Raw genomic sequence first — 22,757 nt, 5'->3', positions numbered from 1 at the left:
TCGTCCCTGTCGGCTCCGCTCCGCTCCTGTCCTCTCCGCTCCTGTACGATTAGGGTTCGCTTCGCTTCGCTTCGCTCGATCTTCTCTGCTCTCCTCTCCCCTCCCTTCCCCTCCCCTCCCCTCCACAATGCGTATCACCTCCCCTCTCCCCTCCCCTCCCCTCCCCTCTACTCCACTCCACTCCTCTCCCCTCCCCGCGCGAGATGACCCGAGATCAACCCGAGATTAGGCGCCGGCCCCTTCCCGCTCCGCGGCGCCGAGGACTGCGACCTGATCAACGCCGGCAAGCAGACGGTGACGGCGTTGCCTGGCGCCTCCTTCTTCAGCGCCGACACCTCCTTCGCGATGATCCGCGGAGGCCACTGCGACGTGACGGTGCTCGGCGCGATGGGGGGTGGTTGGCCCTTCTCATCTACGTGACTCATTGAATTGATTGCATCAGGTGCTCGGCACGATGGAGGTGGCCGCCAACGGCGACATGGTCAACCACCTTAGAAGCGGACTACGACCCTTGTCTCCCAACTAGCGCTCGAGAGGACACGTACTCACTGCACTCGTGCAGAGCAGCGCAGTGGCCCGTAGGCCAACTACCTGATCCCGGGCAAGCTTGTCAAGGGGATGGGCGGGGCGATGGACCTCGTGTCGTCGGGCTCAAAGGTCATTGTGACCATGGAGCACACCGACCGCAAGGGGAACCCGAAGGTGCTGCCGCGCTGCACGCTCCCGCTCACTGGCCAGCGGGTTGTCTCGCTCATCATCACGGAGAAGGCCGTGTTCGAGGTGAAGCCGGACGGCGCGGGCCTGCTCCTGGCGGAGGTCGGGGAGGGGGAGACGGTCGAGTCGGTGCGGGCCGCGACCGCCGCCGACTTTGACGTCTCCGACGCCCTCAGGCCCATGCGGCAGTAGTCTTCGCCCTACGTACTAGTAGTAAGGACAGCTCTCAGCTTTAGTTTACGGCTCGTCAGCCCGCGAAAAACGAAAAGATAAGTTCCCATTCTCCCCCCCGCGGTAGCTTCCCCCACAGGATTAGTCTTCTCTCAACACCGCGGGCGGACCGCGGGGCCCGCGGGCGGACGATTGCTCGATGCACGATGGGGAACCTATAGGGTGGATGAGGTGGGGGGGAAACACAGTTTGTGAACATTTCGCCCACAAGGCGCAAGTTGCCAGGAGGGCCGCTGCGCCCCAGAGGGACGTACGTCGCCGCGCCGTTGGGCTGGCGAATTACTTCGACATTAGAATGAATCGCGTCCGTCCGTCCCACCTCTCCGCCCGCGGCCGCGCTGTCTTCGTTGTGTGTGTGCTTTTGGTTGACCCACCCGCGCTTCCCTGTGTGTATCTGGGGGGAGGAGGTGTTTGCTCCGTGCCGGAGCCGTGCCTGTGTATCCTCGCTTCTTCGAAGGGCAAGGGGGGGCGACCCTCGCATCTCCACGCCCGGGACAAGGGGAGGAGGGCATTCAAAGTGCAAGCACTGGCCCGGTGCCGTGGGTGAGCCTGCACCCCACTCCCTCCCTCCCAGACACAGTAGGACCCGCACACAACCCTAGACACAACCCCCACAGCGTGGACGTCTACGTGTTCAGAAACACCAAGCAGCGAGGCGAGGGTGAAGGGGTAAAGCGTAAAGGGGCTGTGTGCTGTGGGGCAGAATCTTCATCTGACTACTCCATCTAGCCTGGGGGGTTGCAGGAGGGGGGGGCAGAAGGTAAGATATGGGTGAGGCCAGCTAGTCGGACACCCTCCCGCGTCGTCGGAATACTCCTCGGAGCGGTCGGTGTCCTCGTCGTCGTCCTCGATCTGCATCGCCTCGCCGGCCGTGAACCTGAACACGGCGTCGACCGGCGCCGAGGCGCCGGCGGCCGTCATCAGGTGCATGACCATGCGGTCGCGGCATGCCGCTCGCATCAATCTTGCCGCGCCCGGCCAGCTCGTTCGCGAGCCAGTCTAGGGCAACCGTCGTCGCCACGGTCCCCTGGGGAACCGTGGCGTACACCTTGCTGGGGCCGCGTCGATACCCGTCGTCCCTCTCCGGGGGCAGCGAGTATTCGACCCAAATGTTGGCCCCGGCCTGGCTGCGCGCCTGCGCAGCTGCAGACCGCAGCCCGGCCATCACGTAGCTACTGGATGTTCTCGCGCAGCTGCGCGCGCGGGGGCTCCGAGCGCTCGGCCTCGCTCGCGGCGCGCTCGCCGGCCTCCTGCGCCCGGCGCGCCTTCTGCCGGGTCTTCTTGGCCTTGCGTGCCGCGGCCTTTGCCGCGAGCTGCTCCTTGGTGAGCTGAGCTCCTTCTTCTTTGGCTCGGTGCGCTCGACGTACGAGCGCTCCGCCGCCTTCACCGACTCGCGGTCGCCCGCGGCCTTCTCGTTCTTCAGCTCGATCTCGATGGTCGCGTAGCCGGCCTTATCACCCCGACCTGCGACGCACCTGCGACCCTTGCGATCAGTCCTCCAGTTGATTCTCGATTGCACTGGTCGCCCAGCACACACCGGAGACCTCCAGTTTGACCGGTCTCACTGTCGGATCCCATTTCTTGATCTTGTGACTTGTCAGTCGTCTCTGTATTTAATTATTCGTGATGTGTGTGTCTCGGGGCTTTCGACCGGCCCTCAAAAACACCCCGGCTCGCCCGCCGGCGGCTGATCTCTCACTTTCTCTGTATTTGAAATAAATTAATAATTAAATTATTTGTGCGAGCACGTGCTTTCAACGCATATGCTACCATCCAGCGAGGTCACAGTATGGGAAAGGGACGTTCATATGTCACCCAGACCCCCCTCGCCCCTCCTCCACTGCCGCGCCCAAGGGCTGCGGCTCCCCGCCCTCCTCCGGGGGCCCGTCCGCTGCCTGCTCCGCCGGCAGCGCGCCTTGCAGCAGCGGTTGCCGCCGCCCGGCCGTCGCTCCGCCCCCATCTTCCGCGCGCGCGTTGAACTCCGGGAGCAGCGAGCGCGAGGTCGGGCGGGCGGCGGCGGCTGGGCGGCAGCAGGGCCGGTCGAAGAAGATGCCGACCGCGAGCACGCACGCCTTGAGGAGTGCGGAGTGGCGTGCGGAGAGGCGTGCGGAGATGGGCCGAGACGTGGAGATGTGCCGAGATGCGGAGACGTGCCGAGATGCGCCGAGATATGGATCTCGCGCGCCTGCATGGCCGCCGAGACGAGCACGGGCAGCCACACGGGCCACGAGTCCTGCTGGAAGACGGCCTGGTTGAGGACGACGAGCAGCGAGCCCGCCGTCTGCAGCAGGTAGGTTGCGTACGAGAGGGCGCCGGAGCCGCGCTGCCGCCACGTGGCCAGCAGCTGCGGCGCAAACTGGCAGGCCGCGATGGCGGAACCGACCCAGCCGAGGGCCTGCGCGTAGAGCAGCGAGGCTTGAGAGCACGGTGCAGCGGAAGCGAGCGCAGCGCTCGTCCCGACGGCGGCCGCCACGGCGCACAGCGTCAGGCCTAGAGGCAGCTTTCTCGCGGGAGGGCTCACGGGAGGCTGCTGCGAGGCGGCTGCACTGCCGCAGAGGCGTCGGCGCCGGCGGCGAGGAGGGAGGAGGCGGAGCGAGACTCGGGCGTGCGGAGGGTGACGGCGAGCACGCCCGTCCACGAGGCGGCGGCCGCGAGCTGCTGCAGGGCGTCGAGGAGCGAGGCCAGGCAGCCTGGGCCGTGGGCGCATGCGGCGAGGGCGGGCTGCTTGAAGCCGATCATCGTCGCGATGCTCGATGCGCCGAAGAGCACCGTCAGGTGCAGCGTGAGGAGAGAGATGCCGCGGCTCGAGCGCGTCCGCCACACCTGCGGCGGCGGTCACCGCAAGGGGCCGGTTCCAAGGCGACCGAGGCGAGGCAGCGGCGGCAGCGGCGCAGCGACGGGAGGGCGCGATGTCGGCTGCGGCGCTTCTCGGCGATAGGCGAGCGGTGATGACAGGCGAGCGGCGGCGGCAGAGCGGCGGTAGGGTGGGCGATTGAGTGGCAAACACCTTCCAACCCTGCGGCAGCGGCACGAGGAAGGTGGCCGCAGCGAGGGCGGCGCCGAGAGCGATGGCGCTGGCGCCAGGCTGCGCAATAGGCGCGCAGGTGAGCGGCATCGTGCGTGTTTGCGTTGCGTTTTGGGCATCTGCGCCGGGGCAAAAAGAATTCAGTGTGCGATCCCCGGGCGACGGCTAGCACCACACTCCTCTCCTTAACCTTGTGTCAGTAGGCGTCGAAGATTTTTTCTCGTATACTTGCCGAGGTGCAGTCGAGCTCTACCGGTGTGGGATGTGGTGTAGGGGTTGTAGAGACCACACACTCCAAGCTAGAAGCGATAATACGCACTACTTCGGTCTGCACAGCATCTTCCCCCACCGCTCACCCAACCAGCAGAGACCGGCCCTCCGGGCAAGCATGCTTGTGTGGTGCGCTGGTGCGTGTGGCAGCCTTCGCAGAGCCACACCGCGGCCTTCTGGCGCTGCGTGCATTCCCGGTAAGACTTGCGGCTAAATAACACCGCCCCGTCCCCGGCTTGACATGGTCCCACCCGTCGCGTCGGGCATCTTGTCGGCCGTCGGCACGGCATCCGGCGCGTCGTCACCACGCAGCCCGTCTGGTTCCGGGCCTGAGTGCACAGTATCGAGCCAGCCAAGCTCCACCGCTAGCGCCTGGCAGGAAGCGCACTTCCCGCCGCCCGTATAGTACCCAACATGCCGGCCATGGAGCCGTCGAGGCTTAGGCAGTGATGTCGGCTCCATCCAGCAGACGGGCCGCGAGGGGTGTGCAAGTCCCAGAACGGTGCGCGCCGTGGAGGGCGCGGAAGAGCAATTGACATCGATTGTCGGACTTTGGGGTTGCAGTACGGACTCCTTACTACAATTCTCTAGTCGGATGAACGGTGTCAGACGCTCGTGCGCGCCCCCCACGGTGCCTGACGTGCGCCTTGGCTCGTGCAGCAGACGGGGCGCGAGTCGGCAAAACGCAGTAATCTCGCTGAGTCTCACCGCCCCAGGCTCTATAGAGGTGGAAATACCGTCCTTCCTGGCACGGCATGACATGTCCCTACTGGCATGCCAAGCAAGGGCTCGCGGGTCGAGGTTGTTCTCGCGCCACACCACCCTGCCACCGTTGCCACCGAAGGCAACACGGTGCTCCGAAACGGCCACTTAAGAAGCGCCTTTTGCGGCTATTGCTCAAGACTTCGGGAGAGAAGGCCTACATATTATGACTTCATCCATGCGCCTGGTGCAGAAGAGCTGTGGGTCGGGACATTTCACAGTCGGTGGCGCCGATAATGACCTCCGAAATGCCCTCGCAATCGGCTCGGATGGGGTCCACTGGGAACAATCTCGAGCCCTCTCCGTGGCATCACGCGCCGGTGTGAGCTTGAAGACCCGAGATAAGTGCGGTTCGGGACAGCTCGGGCCTGCTACTGATGGGCCTGGGCCAGGAGAGCGACAGAGAAGGCGAGCTAGTGAGCTGAGAGGCTGGAGAGTCCGCGTGTGACCTTGTCGCGAAGCAGGTGCCACGAAGCGCTATTTCCTGCTCTCAGCTTACCACCTCGCCTTCTCTGTCGCTCTCCTGGCCCAGGCCTACCAGGAGCAGGTCTGAACTGTGGAGTGCCAGACCGCACGAATATTGGGTCTTCAGGCTCATACCGGCTCGTGATGCCACGGAGAGGGCTCGAGATCGTCCCCGGTGGACCCATCTGGAGCGATTGCGAGGGCTTTTCGGAGGTCATTATCGGCGCCACCGACCGTGATATGTCCCGACCTACAGCTCTCATGCACCAGGCGCATGGATGAAGTCATAATATGTAGGCCTTCTCTCCCGAAGTCTTGAGCAATAGCCGCAAACAACGCTTTTTGGCACAGGTCATCGCGACACGTCCAGGTGCCGACAAAGCGGCTTCCCATCTCACCACCTCGCCTTCCCTGCCGCTCTCCTGGCCAAGGCCCATCAGTATCAAGTCTGAGCTGTCCCAGACGGTCCTTATTTTGGGTGATGAAGCCCACTCTGGCTCGCATACCCCGGCTCTGCAGCCTCACACACGCCTATTTCACCCACAGACACCGCCGGCACGCACTCCCACTTCACACATGCTCAAACACAACCCCACACCAAAGCACAGCCCTGCTCAGAGTGGGCAAGGTCCACCACTTGGTGACCCAGGTAGCCTCTGGATCGTCACTGCACTCGGCTCCTCTGCACCGTCGTGGTCGCGGCGAGCAGCGCCGGCCACTCCGGCGCCGCGTCGGCAACATGGGAGCATGTCCACCGCCACTTCGCGGTCGCAGCGCTGTTGTCGCCCAAAACGCCGCATGTACCTCTGGCGGGCCAAAGATCGACTCACATGTCGATTTCGACGCGACGGGGCGCATGGAGGCATCACGTCTCCATGCGCCCGTCAAGTCGGAGCCAGTCTGCGGCGATCACAGCGCTCGCAGGAGGTACATGCGAGCTTTTCAGAGTCAAGCGAAATTGCGGTTTGCGCGAAATCCCACACTGGTGAATTTTGCCTTTTTGCGTTGGGGCGCTGTCTACCACCTATGTGTGTCGTCTCCAAGGTTCTGTGAACTGTGTGGGATTCTGTCGGCGGGCCCGGGGGGTGGCGTGCGTCGCCTCCTTTGCTTGTTCCTAAAAAAAAACCAAAACGCACCGACAATCACAAAAACCCACGCGCTCTCAAACGTCTCACCTTCCGACTCACTTGGCATCGCCCATCTCGTCGCCCGGCTTGTCGGTGTCGCCAAACGGGAAGTAGTCCTGCGTGATCCCGCGGTCGCCCCTTCTGCCCATGTCGATCGGCCTCCCTCCCTCCCCACCGCCGCCTGTGAAGTCGATGTCATCGACGGCGGTGGCCGAGGGCAGCCCCTTTGCGTCGGAGCCCTTGGCCGCGTTGCTCCACGTTGACGTGGCGGCCTACAGGACACGTCTCGGAAGCGTTGGAGCCGTCCCTCGGCCGCGCTGCCCACCACGTCGAGGTGCGCGGCGCGCCGTGCGCAGGCCGAGCCCACGCAGCGTCGCTTCGAGCTCAAAGGCGCCGACCGTGGCGACCAGCGCGCCCTTCTGCCAAACTTCGGTGGTGGGGAAGACGGTGACCCCGCGCTGGTCGCAGAGCGCATCCTGCGGCCCGCCGCCGTCGCGCACGATCTGGGCACACGCTAGCGCCGGCCCGCCGTACAGCTCCGAGGCCTCAAAGTCTGCGACTACCCTCTCGAGGAGAGAGTTGGACAGCGCACCCGCCTCGGTGTACGAGAGCACAAACACGCCGGACGGAGCCCCGCACAGCCGGTCCAGCGCCGCGCTCGTCGAGTCGGCGCTCGCGCCCGCCTGGTGCCGAAGGATCTTCATGGAAACGTCGCCGCCGCGACTGGACCTGCAGACGTGCACGCCGGGACGGAGCGCGAGCGCGCCGGCCACGGCCAGCAGGAGTGTCACACACATGCAGCGGATCGATCGATTGCAAGGCTGGCGAGAAATTCCCACGCCTCTCGCGGCTGAGTCAACCTGAGAATGCGAGCCTCGGCGCGAGCAGCCTGCTGGCAAACTCCGCTGTGAAGACCGGAGGGCCCCAGTCTTGCGGAGCTCGGTGTACGAACTTCACACCGAGCAGCTGGGAGTGGCTGCGGCTATAGCAGACAGGCGACAGTGTTCATGTTTTCACAGCAGGCGGGAAGTAGTACCTCGCCGTCTCTGGCACGACGAAAAAAAGGTCAAGGGCAAAAGAAGAAAAATATCTCCTGGTCATGCCTGTGCCTGCACGCCAGCCGCCCGGCGCCGCCTTCAACGCCGTCAACGTCTTCCTCCACCACCCAGTTGCTGGCCACATCGTCGAGGGCCTCCACTGGACGCTGCTCTGCCTCGCCGCCGGCCTGGTGGCGCCCTTTGTCCTTGCGTACAAGTGCGTGCGCGCCATCCGTGCGGCGATGGCGGGAGAGCTGGAGCTGGCCGAGACTGAGCGTGGCCGCTTCGGCATCTTCATCTCCGGCTGCGACTCCGGCTTCGGCAAGACAGCCGCGCTCTCCCTCGCCGGCCGCGGCTACACCGTCTTTGCGGGCTGCCTCACGCCAGAGGGAGGAGCGGCGCTGCGCGAGGCTGCGGCGGGAGGCGAGCGGCTGGTGCCGGTCGCCCTCGACGTGACCAAGGACGCGTCCGTCGACGCCGCCGTCGCGGCCGTGGACGAGTGGCTCGGAGGCGGCGGCCGCCGCGCGCTCCTCTCTGTGGTTTGCAACGCGGGCCTGGCCGCCGGCGGGCCGATCGACTGGCTGGCGATGTCGGACTTCGAGTCCAACATCAACGTCAACTTTTACGGCGTGATCCGGCTCACCAAGGCGCTCCTGCCCGCCCTCAAGCGCACCGCCGCGATGCGGCGGGCGGGGGGCGAGGGAGCGCCGCCGCAGCCGCGGTTCGTCATCAACTCGTCGATCGCCGGCAAGCTGCGGGTGGCGTACCTCTCCCCTTCCTAGGAACCTTCTAGGAACCTTCTAGGAGCCTTCTAGGCAAGCTTCCGGTGGCGTACCTCTCCCCGTACTCGACGTCGAAGCACGCGTGCGACACGTACGCCGCCTGCCTCCGGATGGAGCTCCAGCACTTTGGCATCGGCGTCACCACCGTCCTCGCCTCCTTCCACAAGACGCCGCTCATCGTCGCCGCCGACGGAACCTTCCGAGGCGCCGACTACGTGCGCAAGACGTGGGACCGCATGGCCGCCTCCAAGCAGGCCGAGTACGGCGAGGCCGTGCTCGAGTGCCTCGAGTACTCGAGCGACGCCTTGCTCATTGACTTTGCCTGGGACCCGCTCCGCGTCAACGAGGCGTGCACCCGAGCCCAAGCCCCACCCCCGACCCCCGAACCCCATCCCCGAACCCGAGCCCAACGCCCACGCCGCCCAAGGCCCAGCCCGCTCCGCGCGAGCGAGGCGCCGGTCCGCGCGGCGACCACTCGGCATTGGTTGAAATGGGCTGAGTGAGCTCTCCGTTGGTTAGGCGCTGGTCCGCGCGGCGACCACTCTCTCCCCACCAGAGGCGGAGGTCTGCTGCCGCTGCGAGATACCGTGCCGTGATGTGTCATGTGCATTGTGCTTCATACAGGCGGAGGTCTACTGCGGCTGCGATTCGCGCTACGTGATGCAGGCGCCGCCGCGGCTGCTGTTAGCGAACAGTTTGCGACACGCCCAGTCCCGATTACTCGTCAAGTCTCGCGATGCAGGCGCTGCCGCGGCTGCCCGCTTTCCTGTCCGAATGGGTGGTCGAGAGGTGCCTCAACTGGTATGGCCACCACGCGTCATGAGTCATAAATAAGAGCAGGCACGCATGGTCAATAGGTACCTCAACTGGTACGGCCACCGCGCGGGCGTCAAGCCGGCCGCCGTCGAGGAGCAGCTCAAGCAGCTGGCTGGCGCGCGTGACTCGAAGGAGAAGACGCTCTGACCTTGGGAACCCCCTCCTCTGTCTCCGCCTGTTGGGGCGGGCCTTCAACATACAGTGGGTTGCGCGGGCGTTCGCGTATCGCGACGCGGCTCAGAGAGTCAGGCGAGCGCGCAACCGGCCACGAGATTTGCAGCGTGCGCGACTCTGAACTCGAGACTCTGAACGCGGGGCGTGTGATGTGCAGTGTGTGCCGCAGACGGTTCGGGTCGATGCTCTTTTGTGTCCCTTGAGCTCTTCCGCGGAGATTGTTATTTGTTTTTATTTTATCATATTGAGAGGAGAGGCAGAGGGGTGTGTCAGCGGGGGATCCTGGCGGGCGCCCGCCCCCCGCGCGGCCCCGGCGCAACCCCTTCCAAAAAAGAAAAATCGTTGTCGAAGAAGATCCGGCGGGTTTATCGGAGCATCACCAAGGGCATCTCAGACGCTTCTCATGAAGGCGGCGACCTCGCGCTGCACCGCCGCCGCGCCCGCGGGCTCCTGGAAGACGTACCAGTCCACCTCCGGCAGAGAGCACACCCTCGATCCTCCAGCGGCACTCGTCGCCTCAAGCCAGAGAGCGGCTGCCTCTCGCGGCACGCACGTGCGCTGCTTGTCTCGGCCCGCCGCCTCGCCAACCACCGCGAGGACAGGCACGCCCAGCCGGCCGCCGGACGGGGCGTACGTCTCCTCGAGCGCCAGGTCGGCCTGGATCACCGGCACGTACCTATTCACGCCGGCTGGCTGTGAAGAGACGCTGTTCACAGGGTCGCCATGTCCGGCACTCGCATGCCAGAGACCGCGTCTGAACGCGTCTGAACGCGCTTGATCGCGTCTGATTGAGGCCCCTCACGGCCCCTCTCGGCCCCTCTCGGCCCCTCTCGGCCCCTCTCGGCTTCTCTCGGCCCCTCTCGGCCCCTCTCGGCCCCTCTCGGCCCCTCTCGGCCCCTCTCGGCCCCTCCCGGCCCCTCTCGGCTTCTCTCGGCCCCTCTCGGCCCCTCTCGGCTCCTCTCGGCTCCTCTCGGCCCCTCTCGGCTCCTCTCGGCTCCTCTCGGCTCATCTCGGCTTCTCTCGGCACATCTTCGTCAGGCCGGCGTCGCGGAGGATGAAGTCGGTGCCGCCCTTGTCGGCGAGCATCGCCTGCTAGCGGGCTGGTGAATCAGTAGCGAAGGCCTCCGTCCCAGCCCGTGGCGGCAGAGGCGTCGCCTTGAAGGCGTCGTCGTCGAGCTTGTGCAGCTCGCCTGTGCCTCACTGACAGTTGGGTAATCAAGCACGGCACAGGACGATCGCTGTTGCTCACTCCATCACCGGCCCGCCTTTGCGGCCGGGCCAGGAAGGGCCCTCGGCGCTGACGGCGCACAGCAGCGCGGGTCCCTCGCCCGGCGCGGCGGCGCTGATGGCGAGCGCGGTCTCGAAGGCGAGGAGGGCGCCGTGGGAGAGGCCGACGAAGGCGAAGGGCTTGCCGCCGCGGAGCGCCGGGCCGAGCGCGGCGGCGAGCGCAGCGACGAGCTCGCGGGTCGAGGTGTGCAGCGCCTCCTTTTGGCGCATCCCTCGGCCGGGAAGCAGCACCTCGTACACCTCGGACGCCTCCATCGCCGCCGACCAGTTTGGGCGCATCAGGTTGTGCGCCGAGCCCTGCCCGCCGCGGTTGCCCGTCCAGTTGAACACGACCACGCGGTGCGTCGCCGCCGGCTTCTTCCCGAGGCAGCGCAGCCAAGGCGTCGAACCGGTGGGAGCGTCGCCGCGGGTGTAGGTGCCCGCCGCGCCCGGCACCGTCTCACCGCCACTCTCAAAGTAGGCGACCGCTTCGGCCTCGCTCCACTCGGACATGGTGACGAGGTCTATGGGCACGTCGTCCGCCATCGCGTCGGCCTGGATCTCGAGCAGCTGCGCCTCGGAGAGTGGCATGGGGTGGCCTCGGAGAGTGGCAGGAGTGGCAGGAGGAACTCGAGTAGCGTGAGCATGCAACCTCGAAACACGCAACCTCGACACCTCGACAACGTCGACGCGCCCCCCTCCCCCAGGAAGCTCCGGGCGCTGCTCATGCACAATTACGGAAGCCGAGCAAGGTCGTCTCGTCCGAGTGAGCATATTGATGCTCTCGGATGGCGGCGCGCGCCCCCCTGAGGCTGCACCTTCGCCTCCGACTCCGCCGCTGCGCCCCGTCCTGCTGCGGCAATCGCGCCAAGAGTCTGGAGGAGAGCTCGGTCAGTTGAAGAAGGCGCGCCGAGGCGGCGCCAAGGCCGGCGCCTTGCACCCGGCCCGCGGCCGGCTCCGCCTCGCCCCACCACTGACTGCCCTATGGCTTCTGCGCAGACGTTCAATGCCGTTCGCGTCGGGTGTTGGCTGCTCTCTTGCCTCGTCACCCGCCGGCCATCGCCCGTCCGCCTCGCCGCGCGCGGACCACTCGCGTGCTCGCCGCCGCCGCCGCGCTTCCCCGCGCCGCCACGCTTGCCTCCTCACGCGCGAGCCTATCGAGGGCGTGCGCGCTGGCGGCGCGCTCCGGCGCAGACGGAGCAGCGACCGCGCGCGCAGCGGTCGCTGCTCCGCCCCTCCGTTGCGTGCGCCCGCTGCTGCCTCCGCTGCTACCCCCGACGCCCCCCCCTTTCCTTCCCCGGTACGTCTCCCGAGAGTAATGTGGCAATGCGCGCGCGCCCACAGGAGCGTGCATGGCGCCGATTCCCATCCCTGTCCGCACACGGAGCAGCGACCGCTGCTCCGCCCCTCCGTCGCGCGCGTCCGCTGCCGCCTCCGCCGCCCCCGCTGCTACCGCTGCCGCCCCCACCCCTTCCCCGGTGCGTCTCGTGTGGACTTCTGAGAGTTATTCGTCCGTGTAATGTGAGGTGTAAAAACTCTGTAATGTGTCGTGTCGCAGGCGCGGACAATGCACGCCCAGGTGTTTGTGCATGGCGCCGATCCCCATCTTTGTCCGCACTGCTATCTGTGTTCATTGTCCACAAAAGGCCACCAGCCCGGCGTGCTGGCCCCCCATTATGGCGTAAGCTTGAATCCTCACCACACGGCGGGCGCGAGAACCTCCCGACGCGCCCCCTTCCCCTGCAGTTCGCCGAGTTCCCAGACGGCCAGTAATCCGCGCGGAGGCGGCCACTAGGAGGGAGACCGACCCCCACGGCACGCATCACCGCGCTCGACAGCGACATCTCTCTGGCCGGCGGCTTGGTGGAGCCGAGATTGTCGAGAGATGAGCCTCGATCGATTGTAGAGGAACGAAGCAGAGCTGCGGTCGGCGACACTCGACGAGAGGCGCTGACCGCAGCTCTGGAAAGTCAGCTTTAGGGCTGCCGACCGGCGGTCTCGATCGTGGGGTGTATGTACTCAGAGAGGGAGATCTCGGCGGGGCGCTGTTCGAACGCGCTCCTCGGCATAGTCTGCCGAGTCGCTGACGAGCGCGGTGCTCGTGCCGGAGGGGTCGAGATCCATCCTGGCGACCACCGGGGCCCAGCTGCGCGGCGCGCTGGCCGCGCGGGGTCTGCTCCAAAAGCTCCATGCACATGTCGAGGTTTAGGTTGTCGAGGTTGCGCCCGACCACAACGGATAGTACCCGGGCAGCTTCCACAGATCACAGTCCACCTGTGTGATGCTCTGATGCACACCCTGCCTTCGAGCGGGGCGGGGTGCGCACTGTCCCTCTGTGTTCGTGTGCGTCGCCCATCTCTCCCTGGAGATGATCTATTTATTTATTTACCGTGTGTATCCCTCCCTTGGCGTATCTTTTTTCTTTCTTTCACCGTGATGTGACAGACTGTGCCTCTGTGTTCGTGCGTCGCCCATGCGTGCTGCATTTTTTATTTGTATATGGCACGGGACTGGCGCGCATTGCCCCCCCCCCCCCCAAGGGTTCGAGCCGGGGCTTCCCGCACGAGATCAAGAACCCACCAGAACCAGGCCCGCTCTGTCGTCCTCCGTTCTGTTGTCGCCATGGCCTCCTCGCGCCTCCTCCGACGATGCGCCGTCATCTCGCTCTTGCTTGCGCTGCTGCTCGCCTGTGCGCCGCAAACCGTTCTCCTCCTGAATCGCGCACTCGTCCTCAGCCTCGCGCTGTCGCCTGCTGTCCTGCTATCGCCCGCGGCGGCGGCCTCCTCCACTATCCAGCAGTGCCTCTTCCTTCCGGCGCTGCGGCACGCTCTCGGCCGTAGCGCCGCGCTGACAAAGTGGGGCCAGTGGGCGGCGACGCGGCCGGACCTCGTCCCTCCGTCTGTCTGCGAGGCGCTCTCCGTCCTGCACGCGCACGCGCCCGCCCACGCCGCCGCGATCTCGCGCGCCGAGGTCGAGGCGGCCACCGGAGCGAGCATCGAAGACTACTTTGACGCGTGGGAGGACGAGCCGCTGGCGAGCGGATCCATCGGCCAGGTCCACCTCGCACGGCTCACTGACTCGGCCAGTTCTGTGATGCGAGACTCCTTCCTCCCACAGGTCCACCTCGCCCGGCTCAACGGCAGTGCGGTGGCGGTCAAGGTTCGCCACCCGCGTGTCGGGGCAGAACTGGAGGCGCGGCTTCGAGCTGCTCGAGCCGCTGCCTATGCACAGCCTCTTCACACCTTCACGGCCCGTGAACAGGCGGACTTCAGGCTGCTCGAGCTGCTTGCGCGCGCCGTCGACAGCGTGCCCGGCTTGCGCTGGCTCGACGCGCAGTCGACAGTGAAGCAGTTCGGCTGGGCGCTGCAGCGGCAGGCGTCGCTCGAGGAGGAGGCTCGCTGGCTGCGGCTGGTGGGTCGCAACTTCGAGGCTTGGGGCGACGTCCTCCTCCCCGCGCCTCTCTCGGCGTCGCCGAGTGTTCTGATTGAGACCCTCGTGCCGGGCGCGCTACGGCGAGGGCACACACCGTCTTGCAGCTTCTACTCTGTGATTGTGTTGTCATGTGCTAGGCGCGCCCATCGGCGAATACATCAACTTCGCCGCTGCGACCGCCTCGGCCCACGACCCGATCCGCGGGCGCGAGAGGCGGCAAGCAATCTCTGCGGCCCCAACTCCTAGCGTCTCACCCCCTCTGCATTGCCAATCAGCCGCGCGCGGCAGCTCAGCGTTGCGCAGCGGCACTACATCGTACAGCGAGGCTCTGCGCCGGCTGCCAGCGAATGCCGCTCGCAGGCCGCTGGTCACCTCTCGGGTGGGTGTCCGTTGGAAGGCGTCGACATCTACTACAAGATGCTGCTCGCGGACAACCTGATGCACGCCGACCTGCACCCCGGCGAGCCTGCCCACCGGCGCTGCGAACGGCCGTGAACGGCGCCTCATCACGCTGTCTGCGCTGTGAGCACAGGCAACTTGCTCTTCAGCGCCGACGGGCGGGGCGGGCTCGGCACCATCGGGATGGTCGACCTCGGCATGACGGCGGTGCTCACCGCGAGCGAGCAGCACAACTTCATCGGCTTCCTGCAGGCCGTCGGCGAGGGCTAGTCATCCGCAGTCTGTCGACAAACCAAGACGGATGTGAATGCGTCTGCAGGCCGTCGGGGAGGGAGACGGCCGCGCCGCGGCGCGGTGCGTGCTGCGCTGGGCTGGCGGCGGCGGCGGCAGTGGCAGTGGCGGCGGCGGCAGTGGCGGCGGAGGCTATGGCGCGCCTGCGGGCGAGGCGTCTCTGCGCGACGTCGCGTTTGCCGACGCGATGGCGAGTAGCTTTGGGCGGCACTGCAGAGGGTACGGCCACGGCATTGACTTGGGCGTCGTGCTGAGGGAGAGATAGCCGAGACGCAGCTGAGATCGGGCACATTTGGGGGAGGCGTCTCTTCACCATCGTCTGCCGCGAGCAGGAGACGCTCAGCCTCATCCGCGAGCACCGAGTCGCCGTCGGCGCGAACTACGTCACGCTCGTCGTCAACGCGATGTGCCTCGAGGGCATGGCGCGCCAGCTCGTGCCCGAGTACAACGTGATGGATGCGGCCCGCCCGCTGCTCGTGGCGCATGCCAAGCTGCCGCGCAGCATCTTTGGCGCGATCAGCCCAGCTGCGCGGTTTGCGAAGCGAGTGCACGATCGCACGGTACTGCAGCGGTTGCTGCGCGAGGGCGCACGGATTGCTCCGCGGGAGTAGAGTCTAGGGGCGCGGTCCGATAAATTCGATAAATGCAGCACAGGCAGGCATGGCAGGTACCTGGTCATGCCTCTTAGAAGAATTTTGCACGCGCGCGGGGCCCGCGGCCACTGCGACGGGGTGTGAGACGAGACACATGTGTGCTCCAGTCTCCAGACTGCCGACGCCGGCACGCCGCGCTACGTGTTCCCGGGCGTTCTGCGCGCGAAAGGGCAAAGGCTACACGCTTCGCGCGGCTCTCGGCGCTCGCGAAGCGCCGGTGCACGACCGCGCGCGCAGCTGCTGCTACGCGGCTTTAGCAGCCGGGGTGCCGGTGTTGAGCTTGAGGCGGGGAGGGCGCGCGGAGTCCGGACACCGGAGACGAGAGCGGCACTTAAAGCCGTAGAGCGGCTGTCCAAGCGTGTGCGTCGAGAGGTCGAGCGAGAGAGCTACGGCTTTACCGTGCTCTTTAGTTTGTCAACAATTAGTTTTTATAGAGGGTGATCCGCTTCCCGCAGACCGGGTTTTCACGTACACTAGTGTGTAGTACACAGTCACAGTGTACGTCAGTACACCGTACCTTACACTTATATGTATGTATTAGTGGGGACGCGGACGGCTCGATTGGACGGAGGGTGGACGCGTCCAGAGGGGGCGGAACAGAGGCTTGTACGTACACACCTGCTTGAACCGACCTTACCACTGCAGCGCCCGCACCGCGGCGGCCTGCTGCTGCCTCGCGTTGTGGCCCTGCCGCTCGTACCTCAGCCGCGCGTACAGCACGGGGCAGTCGATCGCCTCGCACCGGATGTCGCGATCGTGCTCGCCCGTGCAGCGCATGCAGTGACGCGTCGTCTGCTCGTGCCTGTTCGTCGATTAATCGATGATAGTTACCTTGCTTAGCAGCATGCAGTGGCGCGTCGGCGGCTGGTGCCTCTGCTCGAGCAGCCGCAGCCGCGTCGCTAGGGCAAACGCGGCGTCGCCAGGCCGGCCGAGGCACGCGGCGCAGAGGGTGGCGCCTGATCAAGTCATGGACTACTTGGTCCATCAGTGGCCGGGCAAAGGACGCGGCGCAGAGGTCGGCGCCGTCGGCCGCGGGGGCGTCGCACAGCACGCAGTGCTCCGAGTGGTAGTACTGGTGCATGGTCCGGCGCGGGCCGGTCGCCTTGACGGGCGCCGCTCGGTCGAGCGCGAGAGGGACGTTGTTGCGCTTCATCTGGAGGGTGTACCTGCGGGTCACGCCCGGCGGGTCACGCCCGCGGCTGAGCTGGGCGAGCTCATCTCGCGCTTCCGGGAGGGGTGTGCCATCGGAAGACGTCGACGCCGATCGGCTCGAGGATGCGGTTGAGCGCGGGCAGGATGCCCTTGAAGATGTAGTAGTGCGCCGCGATCTTGAGGCCGCGCTCGTGCAGGAGCAGCTCCTCGGGGCGGCGCGCCGACTCGCGCAGTTTGAACGCCTTCGGACGAGTACCCGAGATCACCCGAGATTATCCGAGGTGAGAAGGGCAGGGCCGCTGCAATGCCTTGGTCGACGACGCGGCGACGCCGAACTGGGCCGACTCGACCACCACGAACGGCACCTACTCTCGGGCAATCTCGCCTCATCTCGGGTCATCTTCGGGTAGTCGACTCGCCCGCCCCGAGGTGCACACCCGCTCCCCCATCTCCGCCGCGTCGCGCGGGTCGATTCTCTGCCTGCGGATCGCAACCTGACCACGAGACACAGCCGAGGTCAGCCCGAGATCACATCCCCAGACACAGCGCGCAGCCGCGTGGTGGCCGCCTGGCCGGACCCCGGCGCCACGCCCTCCGACTTGTACCCGAAGGTGTCTTGCGCGCCGCCCTTCATCTCGGTGGCGAAGACGCAGTCGATGAGCGGGAAGCGGCCCGTCCACAGCTTGTCGCACTGCCGGAGCACGTAGCTCTTGACGGCCGACACGTCCTTCGTGGTGAGGAGCAGCCGCAGCGCGCGGTCCATCACCTTGACCGTCGCGAGGCACGCGTCGCGCCGCACCGCCTCGAGGCCCTTGACGTCGAGAGCGGGCGCGCGAGACGCGTCGCCGGCGACGTGCTGCTCGTACTGCCTGGCCGACTCGTACGAGAGGCCGACGTACCGCTTCTTTGCCTGCAGCATGCTCGCGGCGTACACCTTCTCGAGCTCGAGCTCCATCGGGTGCGGGCACCTCTCCGTCACCGCCTCGGCTATCGCGCGGCCGACCGCGAAGGCCTCCGCGACCGACCGACCCTCGAGCAGCACAAACATCGAGTCCGTGTCGCCGTACACCACGCGCGCACGCCACTCGCGCCGCTGGTGCACCATCTCGATCGCCGCCTCGAGGGTCTCCCTCCCGGTCTGCACGATGGCGTCTGCGAGGTGAGCGTTCGGCATCCGCCCGGAGAAGGAGGCGGAGGTGTACCCGTACGTGACGTTGGCCACCAGCTTGAGGCCGAGCTGCCGGTCGTTGAGCGTGCGGTGCAGCGCTGACCTGTGAGCAATGAGGCAACGGTGAAGTACTGTCACTCACAGCCCATGGATCGTGCAGTGAAAGCGCAGGCCCGGGCGGCAGCGACTTCATCGCGCGCTTGACCATAAAGCGCGTCTCCAATATCTCGCGCAGCAGCCGCGGCAGCACGCCTGATCCACGCAGGGATGCCTTGAAGGATGTCATCGGCGTCTTGCACGCTGCACCGCGGCAGCACGCGCCAGGCCGCGCCGCTGCGCGCGCAAACAGGAGCCCGTTTGGCGAGGCGTAGGTCCCGCGCAGAAGCCCGCCAGCCGCCGCAGAGGGAGCGGCAGAGGGGGCGGCAGAGGGGGCGGCGGGAGAGGAGGCGGCGGGAGAGTAGGCGGCGGCAGAGGGGTTGGTGGCAGAGGTGGGCTGGTCGCTGTCGGCGGGCGGGGCGGCGGCTCCGACGCGACGTAGGGCGGCGCGGAGCTGCCAGCCGGCGTCTCGAGGCCCCGAGGGGCCGTGTGCCTGTCCGTCCGGAGGCGCGCCGGTCAACCAGTCACTCACTGACTAGCGAGGGGCGTGTGCGAGGCATGTGCGATGGCCGAGCGCCTCTTGCGGGTGGAGAGCTAGTAGCTCAGTGAGTGGCTAGCAGCTGCTAGCGCGAAATCAGTCCTAGGGGTAGTGACGAGTGCACCTCGTCGCGGGTGGCGAGCGCACGCGGAGGCAGCTCGAGGCATCCGAACTTATGCGACGGCCCCGCCTCCCTCCGGAGGGTAGGCGCCATCGCCTGTTCGCAGCGCAGAGGTGTGACGAGGCGCGGGTTCGTCTCCCGCCGGAGGGTCCGTGGTATCGCCTCGAGCTTGCCAAGGCAGGTGGAGTAGCAATAGTTGTACGCGCAGACGACGGAGGGGTACAACGAGCGAAAGTCGAGCACGGCCACCTGTGGCACAGTCATAGACCTATCAACCGAATACGAGACAACAACGTGCAGAGTCGAGCACGGCCGCCTACGATCAACTCATGCCTCGATCGGCACCCGCCCGACCGCACGCCTCTCGCCCCCCGCTGAGCAGTGCGGCCGGGTCCGAGTAGAGGGTGCCCTCGGGGTCGAAGTTGAGCGCCTGGGCACTCGACGGCTGAGTCGGTGAGGACGATGTGAGAGGGTAAAAGCAGCGGTGCTGCGTTGCGCGCCTGGCACTCGATGGCTGACTGGCCCCTCACCTGCTCCTTGTTTGTGGCGGGGAGGGCGTAGTCTTGCGTCCGGGCCAGCCGCAGCAGCATCGACTCCACTCGGTACTGCGAGCCTCGCACCAGCACAGAGTGGAAGTCGATGCCTGATTGGGCAGCGGATTGGTCAGGAGGTATGGCTGAGTTGTGAGCACGGAGAGGGAGTCGGTGCCGAAGACTCGCGCGTGCTCCGAGGTGCGGGAGATGACCTCCAGCCTGGCGACGAGCAGCTCTCTCGTGATGAATCACACCATTCCTTCTATTGCATGATGAACCAATTATCCAGTCTGGCGAAGAGCAGCGTGGTGAACGATGAGGTATTGTTTGGGTATCAAACACCGATCTGTTCTCTTTCGCCTGGCGACGACGAGCAGCGTGGTGCGGAGGACGGTCGCGTAGTGGCGCAGCACGTGCAGTCGGCCGGCGTCCAGCCGGCTCGCGGCCGGCGGGACGGCGGCGGGCGCCTGATTGAGATAGTCAACCCTGGATGAAGGACCACCCAACCGCCTCGGCGAGCGGCGGCATGGGCGGGCGCCTCGTCCCACCACAGCGTCATCGAGCGGTGGGTGTGGGCGGGCACGCGCTGCGGCATGGGGCGCCTAGCTCTCGCAATCAACGACTGATTGGCCACTCCTCGGCGTGGGCCGGGTGCGTGCTGTGGCTTAGGGCGCCCGTCCGCGCCGACAATGGTGAGCAGCTTCGCGGCGACCTATAGATTCCTCAGGCGGCATCGTAGTGTTTTCACTGATCACGGCGGCGAGCAGCTTGGCGGCGACGTTGTCGAGTGTGTACGAGGTGAGCTTGAGCTCTGCCCGCGCGGAGCGCCACACGTTGAGCACCAGCCGGCCGCAGACCTGGCCCACACCCGCGCCGGCGTGAAGAGGCGCCGCCGCCACACACCTCTGACCAACCGGCCGCAGGCCAGGTCCATCGAGCCGTGCTCGCCCCACGGCTATCTCTCGGCTAGATCTCGGCTAGATCTCGGCTAGATCTCGGCTATCTCTGGGCCAAGTCCATCGAGCCGTGCTGCTCGCCCCACGGGTCCCGCCTCGCCCTCGCGTCGCCGTCGTCCGAGTCTGGCATCCGCCCAAGCAGCCGCACGAGCGGAGGCCTCATCCCGAGCACCGCGGCTCGCTCGAGCGCGTACCCGAGCGACGCGCGCCGCACGTCCCACGCGAGTAGGATGTCGGGGTCGTGCTGCTGCACCGCCGCGGCGAGCGCCTTGAGCAAGCCCACCTCCCCTCCAGCCACGCGCGCCTCGGTGCAAGCAACGCCACGCCCGAGCAGCCCGCCGCGCAGCCGCGCCTGTTCACAGCACACGGCGTGAAGAGGCGCCGTTCACACCCTCACCCACCGCCGCCGCGCCGCCGCGCCGCCGCGCCGCCTCCCAGCCCTCCCCCGCCCTGGTCCGACCGAAGGATGACGCCGTACCTGATTAGGCATGACTAGCCATTCATCGTCAACTGGACGACCTGTCCGGCCGAAGGGTGGCGCCGCACCGCATGCTCCGCTCGTCGTGCCACTCAAACCCGCCGCCGCACCCGCCCCCATCGCCTCCGCCACCGTCTCCGCCCTCTGCACCGCCGCCGCCTCCTCCGCCTCCTCTTCCGCCTCCTCCTCCGCCTCCTCCGCCTCCGCGACCGCGAAGCGGCCACGCGCCGTCCTCCCGCTGCACGCAGTACACGACCGCCAGGATCTCGTCCCCGCCGCCGGCCGGGGCACCGTGCGCCGCTGACGTGCCGGCTGACCCGCCCGCCGCGCCTGCTCAGTCATCAGTTATCACTCCTCGCGGCTGCACGAGCCAGATGCCTGCACGTCTCAGCCGCGCCTCCCGCCGCATCGCTGCCGGGGCGGCCTGGGTCAGGCCTCATCCCGCCCCGCGTGCGCACGTGCAGCTCGAAGGCGAAGAGGCAGAGATGCTGGCAGCCGTGAGGCGCCTGGTTCATACTCATGACACGTCAATGACGGCGAACTGCAACTGGGGCGTGGCGGCCGAAGAGACGCCAGCTCCGCCGCCGCCGCGCCGCCGCCGCGCCGCCCCTGCGTCGCCATCGCAGACGGGCCCGACACGCCGGTCATCGGCAAGGCGCCTGCGCGACCAGAGCAGAGAGAGTGAGAGCGGGGCGAGGACGCGGCATGTCTCACACGGCGCCTCGCAGCCTCGGCAGAGGCGTGTTCGAGCGGCGCACGGATGTCTAGTGGCTGCTTCGGCTGCGTGATCCCGCGTGGGAGGGGTCGGCAGAAGGGTCGGCAGACGCGGGTCGCCGGCAGAAGGGTCGGCAGAAGGGTCGGCAGACGCGGGTCGGCAGAAGGGTCGGCAGAAGGGTCGGCAGAAGGGTCGGCGGACAGGAGAGGGCAGGCGCGGGTCAGACATCAGCCCCCCCCCCCTCCCCGCCCGGCCCCCGCCCTTCCTCCTCCCCTCCTCCGTCCCAGCTCCACTCATCCCTCTCTCGCCATCGCCTGCAGGTGCAGGGAAACACGAAACGAAAATTGATGGGCTTGCCCATCCCGGAGTGGTTCGATCCCACATGAATCCGAGACGGTGATGGGAGGCGTCTCGGCGGTCTCAGGCCCAGTGAGGTAGTGCGCCTGACTACCCCGGATCCTGCTGAACAAGCTCCTCTTGTAGCTCGATCGGTCACACCGCCATCGCCGTCGGGGAGAGGGGGGACGACACTGCTTCGGCAGCGTGCACCTCGATCCTGTACCGTGTTTGTTATGACCCCCCCCAATGAACATACCAGTGAGGGAGGGCGAGACGATCGAGGGGTCCCGTACCACGCGGAATCGGCCCTATCCAGTGCTCAAGTGCTCAAGGTAGGGGCACCGCAGGGGCCGGCCAGGTTTTTGCAGAATTTCAGCATCAGGCCCGCCCAAGCAAAAATACTACGGGAATGTACGTAAGAGCCACATACACTGAAAAAAGAAATAAAGAAAACGGACAACCCAAGGGAGGGATGGGAGGACGGCACGCCGCCACCACACAGGGATTTTAAGGAGAGGTGTGTGGTGCGCTAGCCGTCGCCCACCCTAGGGAGTCTGCCTCTTCCTATCTCTCTTCGCAGTCTCTCGCCGCTTCTCGCTGCAAATAAGAGGGCTCCCGCGGCGATCAACACCGCAACTGCTCGGGTGAGAGCTCAAACACGTGCCGCGTCTCGTCTTCGCCGCCGGCTACGCGCACAGACACAGTACGCGGCAGCGCCGACACGTCAACCCGCGTGTACGTCAGCGACGGGTCGCGCACGCCGCACGAGGCGCATGCGTGCAGCGGCAGCGCGTGCGCCATGCGCTCGTCGCTCCACTCGCCCAGCAGCCGCCGCTTCGTCTCGTCGGAGACGTGCACGCAGCGCTGCAGCAGCGCCGCCGTCTCGTCCTCGGGCCGCTCCAGGTCCATGACGACGTTCGTCGAGGCGTGGAAGCGCGTCTCCAGGTCGATGGCCGCCTGCTCGGCCGCGGCGAGCTTGCCCTGGTCGACGCACATGCCGCACACCGCGTGCGCCGGGCAGCCGCACTGGCCGCGTTGTGGGCGCACGGTCTTGGCGACCGCCGGCGCTGCGCGCCGGTCGTGCTGCTCACGCTGCCGGCGGCGCTGGTCGCGCGCCTGCCGATCGCGCGTGTTCGCGGCGGCTGCATCTCCTGCTCGTTTCGCTCGCACCCGATCGGCGGTCGCCAGGGGCTTCAGGTCCCCGGTGCTGCGCGCGC

General features: G+C 66.7%; 8 protein-coding genes across 8 annotated transcripts in view; 3 read left to right on the top strand and 5 right to left on the bottom strand.

Moving 5' to 3' along the window:
* The window catches only part of EMIHUDRAFT_71084 (3-oxoacid CoA-transferase), a gene marked incomplete at both ends in the record, with an annotated part of 2,510 nt that extends 1,604 nt beyond the window's left edge, over positions 1-906 (top strand). The window contains 3 exons of the mRNA XM_005788029.1: positions 214-375; positions 443-481; positions 583-906. Coding sequence (XP_005788086.1) covers positions 214-375; positions 443-481; positions 583-906 — 525 coding nt within the window. The remainder of the gene's footprint in view (positions 1-213; positions 376-442; positions 482-582) is intronic.
* Positions 907-2,756: 1,850 nt separating this feature from the next.
* Positions 2,757-4,060, bottom strand: EMIHUDRAFT_227438 (hypothetical protein; the record flags this gene model as incomplete). The annotated part of the gene is made up of 4 exons (XM_005788028.1): positions 2,757-3,017; positions 3,155-3,340; positions 3,493-3,768; positions 3,953-4,060. The coding sequence occupies 4 exons, from the start codon at positions 4,058-4,060 to the stop codon at positions 2,757-2,759; spliced, it is 831 nt and encodes a 276-aa protein (XP_005788085.1).
* A 2,508-nt stretch (positions 4,061-6,568) lies between these two features.
* EMIHUDRAFT_467388 (hypothetical protein) lies at positions 6,569-7,485 on the bottom strand. Its single transcript, XM_005788027.1, has 2 exons — positions 6,942-7,485; positions 6,569-6,866 (listed from the first exon to the last, which is right to left on the bottom strand). The coding sequence occupies exons 1-2, from the start codon at positions 7,389-7,391 to the stop codon at positions 6,651-6,653; spliced, it is 666 nt and encodes a 221-aa protein (XP_005788084.1). The 5' UTR covers positions 7,392-7,485; the 3' UTR covers positions 6,569-6,650.
* Positions 7,486-8,241: 756 nt separating this feature from the next.
* On the top strand, positions 8,242-9,638 carry EMIHUDRAFT_440932 (hypothetical protein). Its single transcript, XM_005788026.1, has 5 exons — positions 8,242-8,760; positions 8,933-8,977; positions 9,044-9,079; positions 9,156-9,202; positions 9,271-9,638. Exons 1-5 carry the CDS (start codon positions 8,524-8,526, stop codon positions 9,374-9,376), a joined length of 471 nt encoding a protein of 156 aa, XP_005788083.1. The 5' UTR covers positions 8,242-8,523; the 3' UTR covers positions 9,377-9,638.
* Positions 9,639-9,793: 155 nt separating this feature from the next.
* Positions 9,794-11,260, bottom strand: EMIHUDRAFT_110736 (hypothetical protein; the record flags this gene model as incomplete). Its single annotated transcript, XM_005788025.1, has 3 exons — positions 9,794-10,079; positions 10,431-10,492; positions 10,661-11,260. The coding sequence occupies 3 exons, from the start codon at positions 11,258-11,260 to the stop codon at positions 9,794-9,796; spliced, it is 948 nt and encodes a 315-aa protein (XP_005788082.1).
* A 2,031-nt stretch (positions 11,261-13,291) lies between these two features.
* Positions 13,292-15,402, top strand: EMIHUDRAFT_71078 (putative ABC1 family protein; the record flags this gene model as incomplete). Its single annotated transcript, XM_005788024.1, has 6 exons — positions 13,292-13,828; positions 13,931-14,164; positions 14,423-14,592; positions 14,650-14,755; positions 14,820-14,895; positions 15,053-15,402. 6 exons carry the CDS (start codon positions 13,292-13,294, stop codon positions 15,400-15,402), a joined length of 1,473 nt encoding a protein of 490 aa, XP_005788081.1.
* Positions 15,403-16,077: 675 nt separating this feature from the next.
* Positions 16,078-18,050, bottom strand: POLZ (DNA polymerase zeta catalytic subunit; the record flags this gene model as incomplete). The annotated part of the gene is made up of 6 exons (XM_005788023.1): positions 16,078-16,236; positions 16,421-16,597; positions 16,698-16,838; positions 17,034-17,090; positions 17,129-17,867; positions 17,953-18,050. 6 exons carry the CDS (start codon positions 18,048-18,050, stop codon positions 16,078-16,080), a joined length of 1,371 nt encoding a protein of 456 aa, XP_005788080.1.
* Positions 18,051-18,483: 433 nt separating this feature from the next.
* EMIHUDRAFT_227430 (hypothetical protein) lies at positions 18,484-20,498 on the bottom strand (the record flags this gene model as incomplete). Its single annotated transcript, XM_005788022.1, has 6 exons — positions 18,484-18,787; positions 18,879-18,949; positions 19,050-19,162; positions 19,765-19,955; positions 20,095-20,360; positions 20,487-20,498. 6 exons carry the CDS (start codon positions 20,496-20,498, stop codon positions 18,484-18,486), a joined length of 957 nt encoding a protein of 318 aa, XP_005788079.1.
* Positions 20,499-22,757: the final 2,259 nt, after the last annotated feature.

This window comes from Emiliania huxleyi (genome assembly GCF_000372725.1).
Source record: "Emiliania huxleyi CCMP1516 chromosome Unknown EMIHUscaffold_139, whole genome shotgun sequence".
NCBI lineage: Eukaryota > Haptophyta > Isochrysidales > Noelaerhabdaceae > Emiliania > Emiliania huxleyi.
This window is presented reverse-complemented; position numbering and strand designations above follow the sequence as displayed.

Excerpts from the sequence above, each read along its gene's own strand:
- EMIHUDRAFT_467388 (XM_005788027.1), bottom strand. The coding sequence starts at position 7,391 with ATGTGTGTGACACTCCTGCTGGCCGTGGCCGGCGCGCTCGCGCTCCGT. Across the intron at positions 6,867-6,941 it reads GTGGGCTCGGCCTGCGCACG|GCCGCCACGTCAACGTGGAG; the intron begins GCGCGCCGCGCA and ends CGTGTCCTGTAG.
- EMIHUDRAFT_440932 (XM_005788026.1), top strand. The coding sequence starts at position 8,524 with ATGGAGCTCCAGCACTTTGGCATCGGCGTCACCACCGTCCTCGCCTCC. Across the intron at positions 8,761-8,932 it reads ACCCGCTCCGCGTCAACGAG|GCGCTGGTCCGCGCGGCGAC; the intron begins GCGTGCACCCGA and ends TCCGTTGGTTAG. Across the intron at positions 8,978-9,043 it reads TCTCCCCACCAGAGGCGGAG|GTCTACTGCGGCTGCGATTC; the intron begins GTCTGCTGCCGC and ends ATACAGGCGGAG.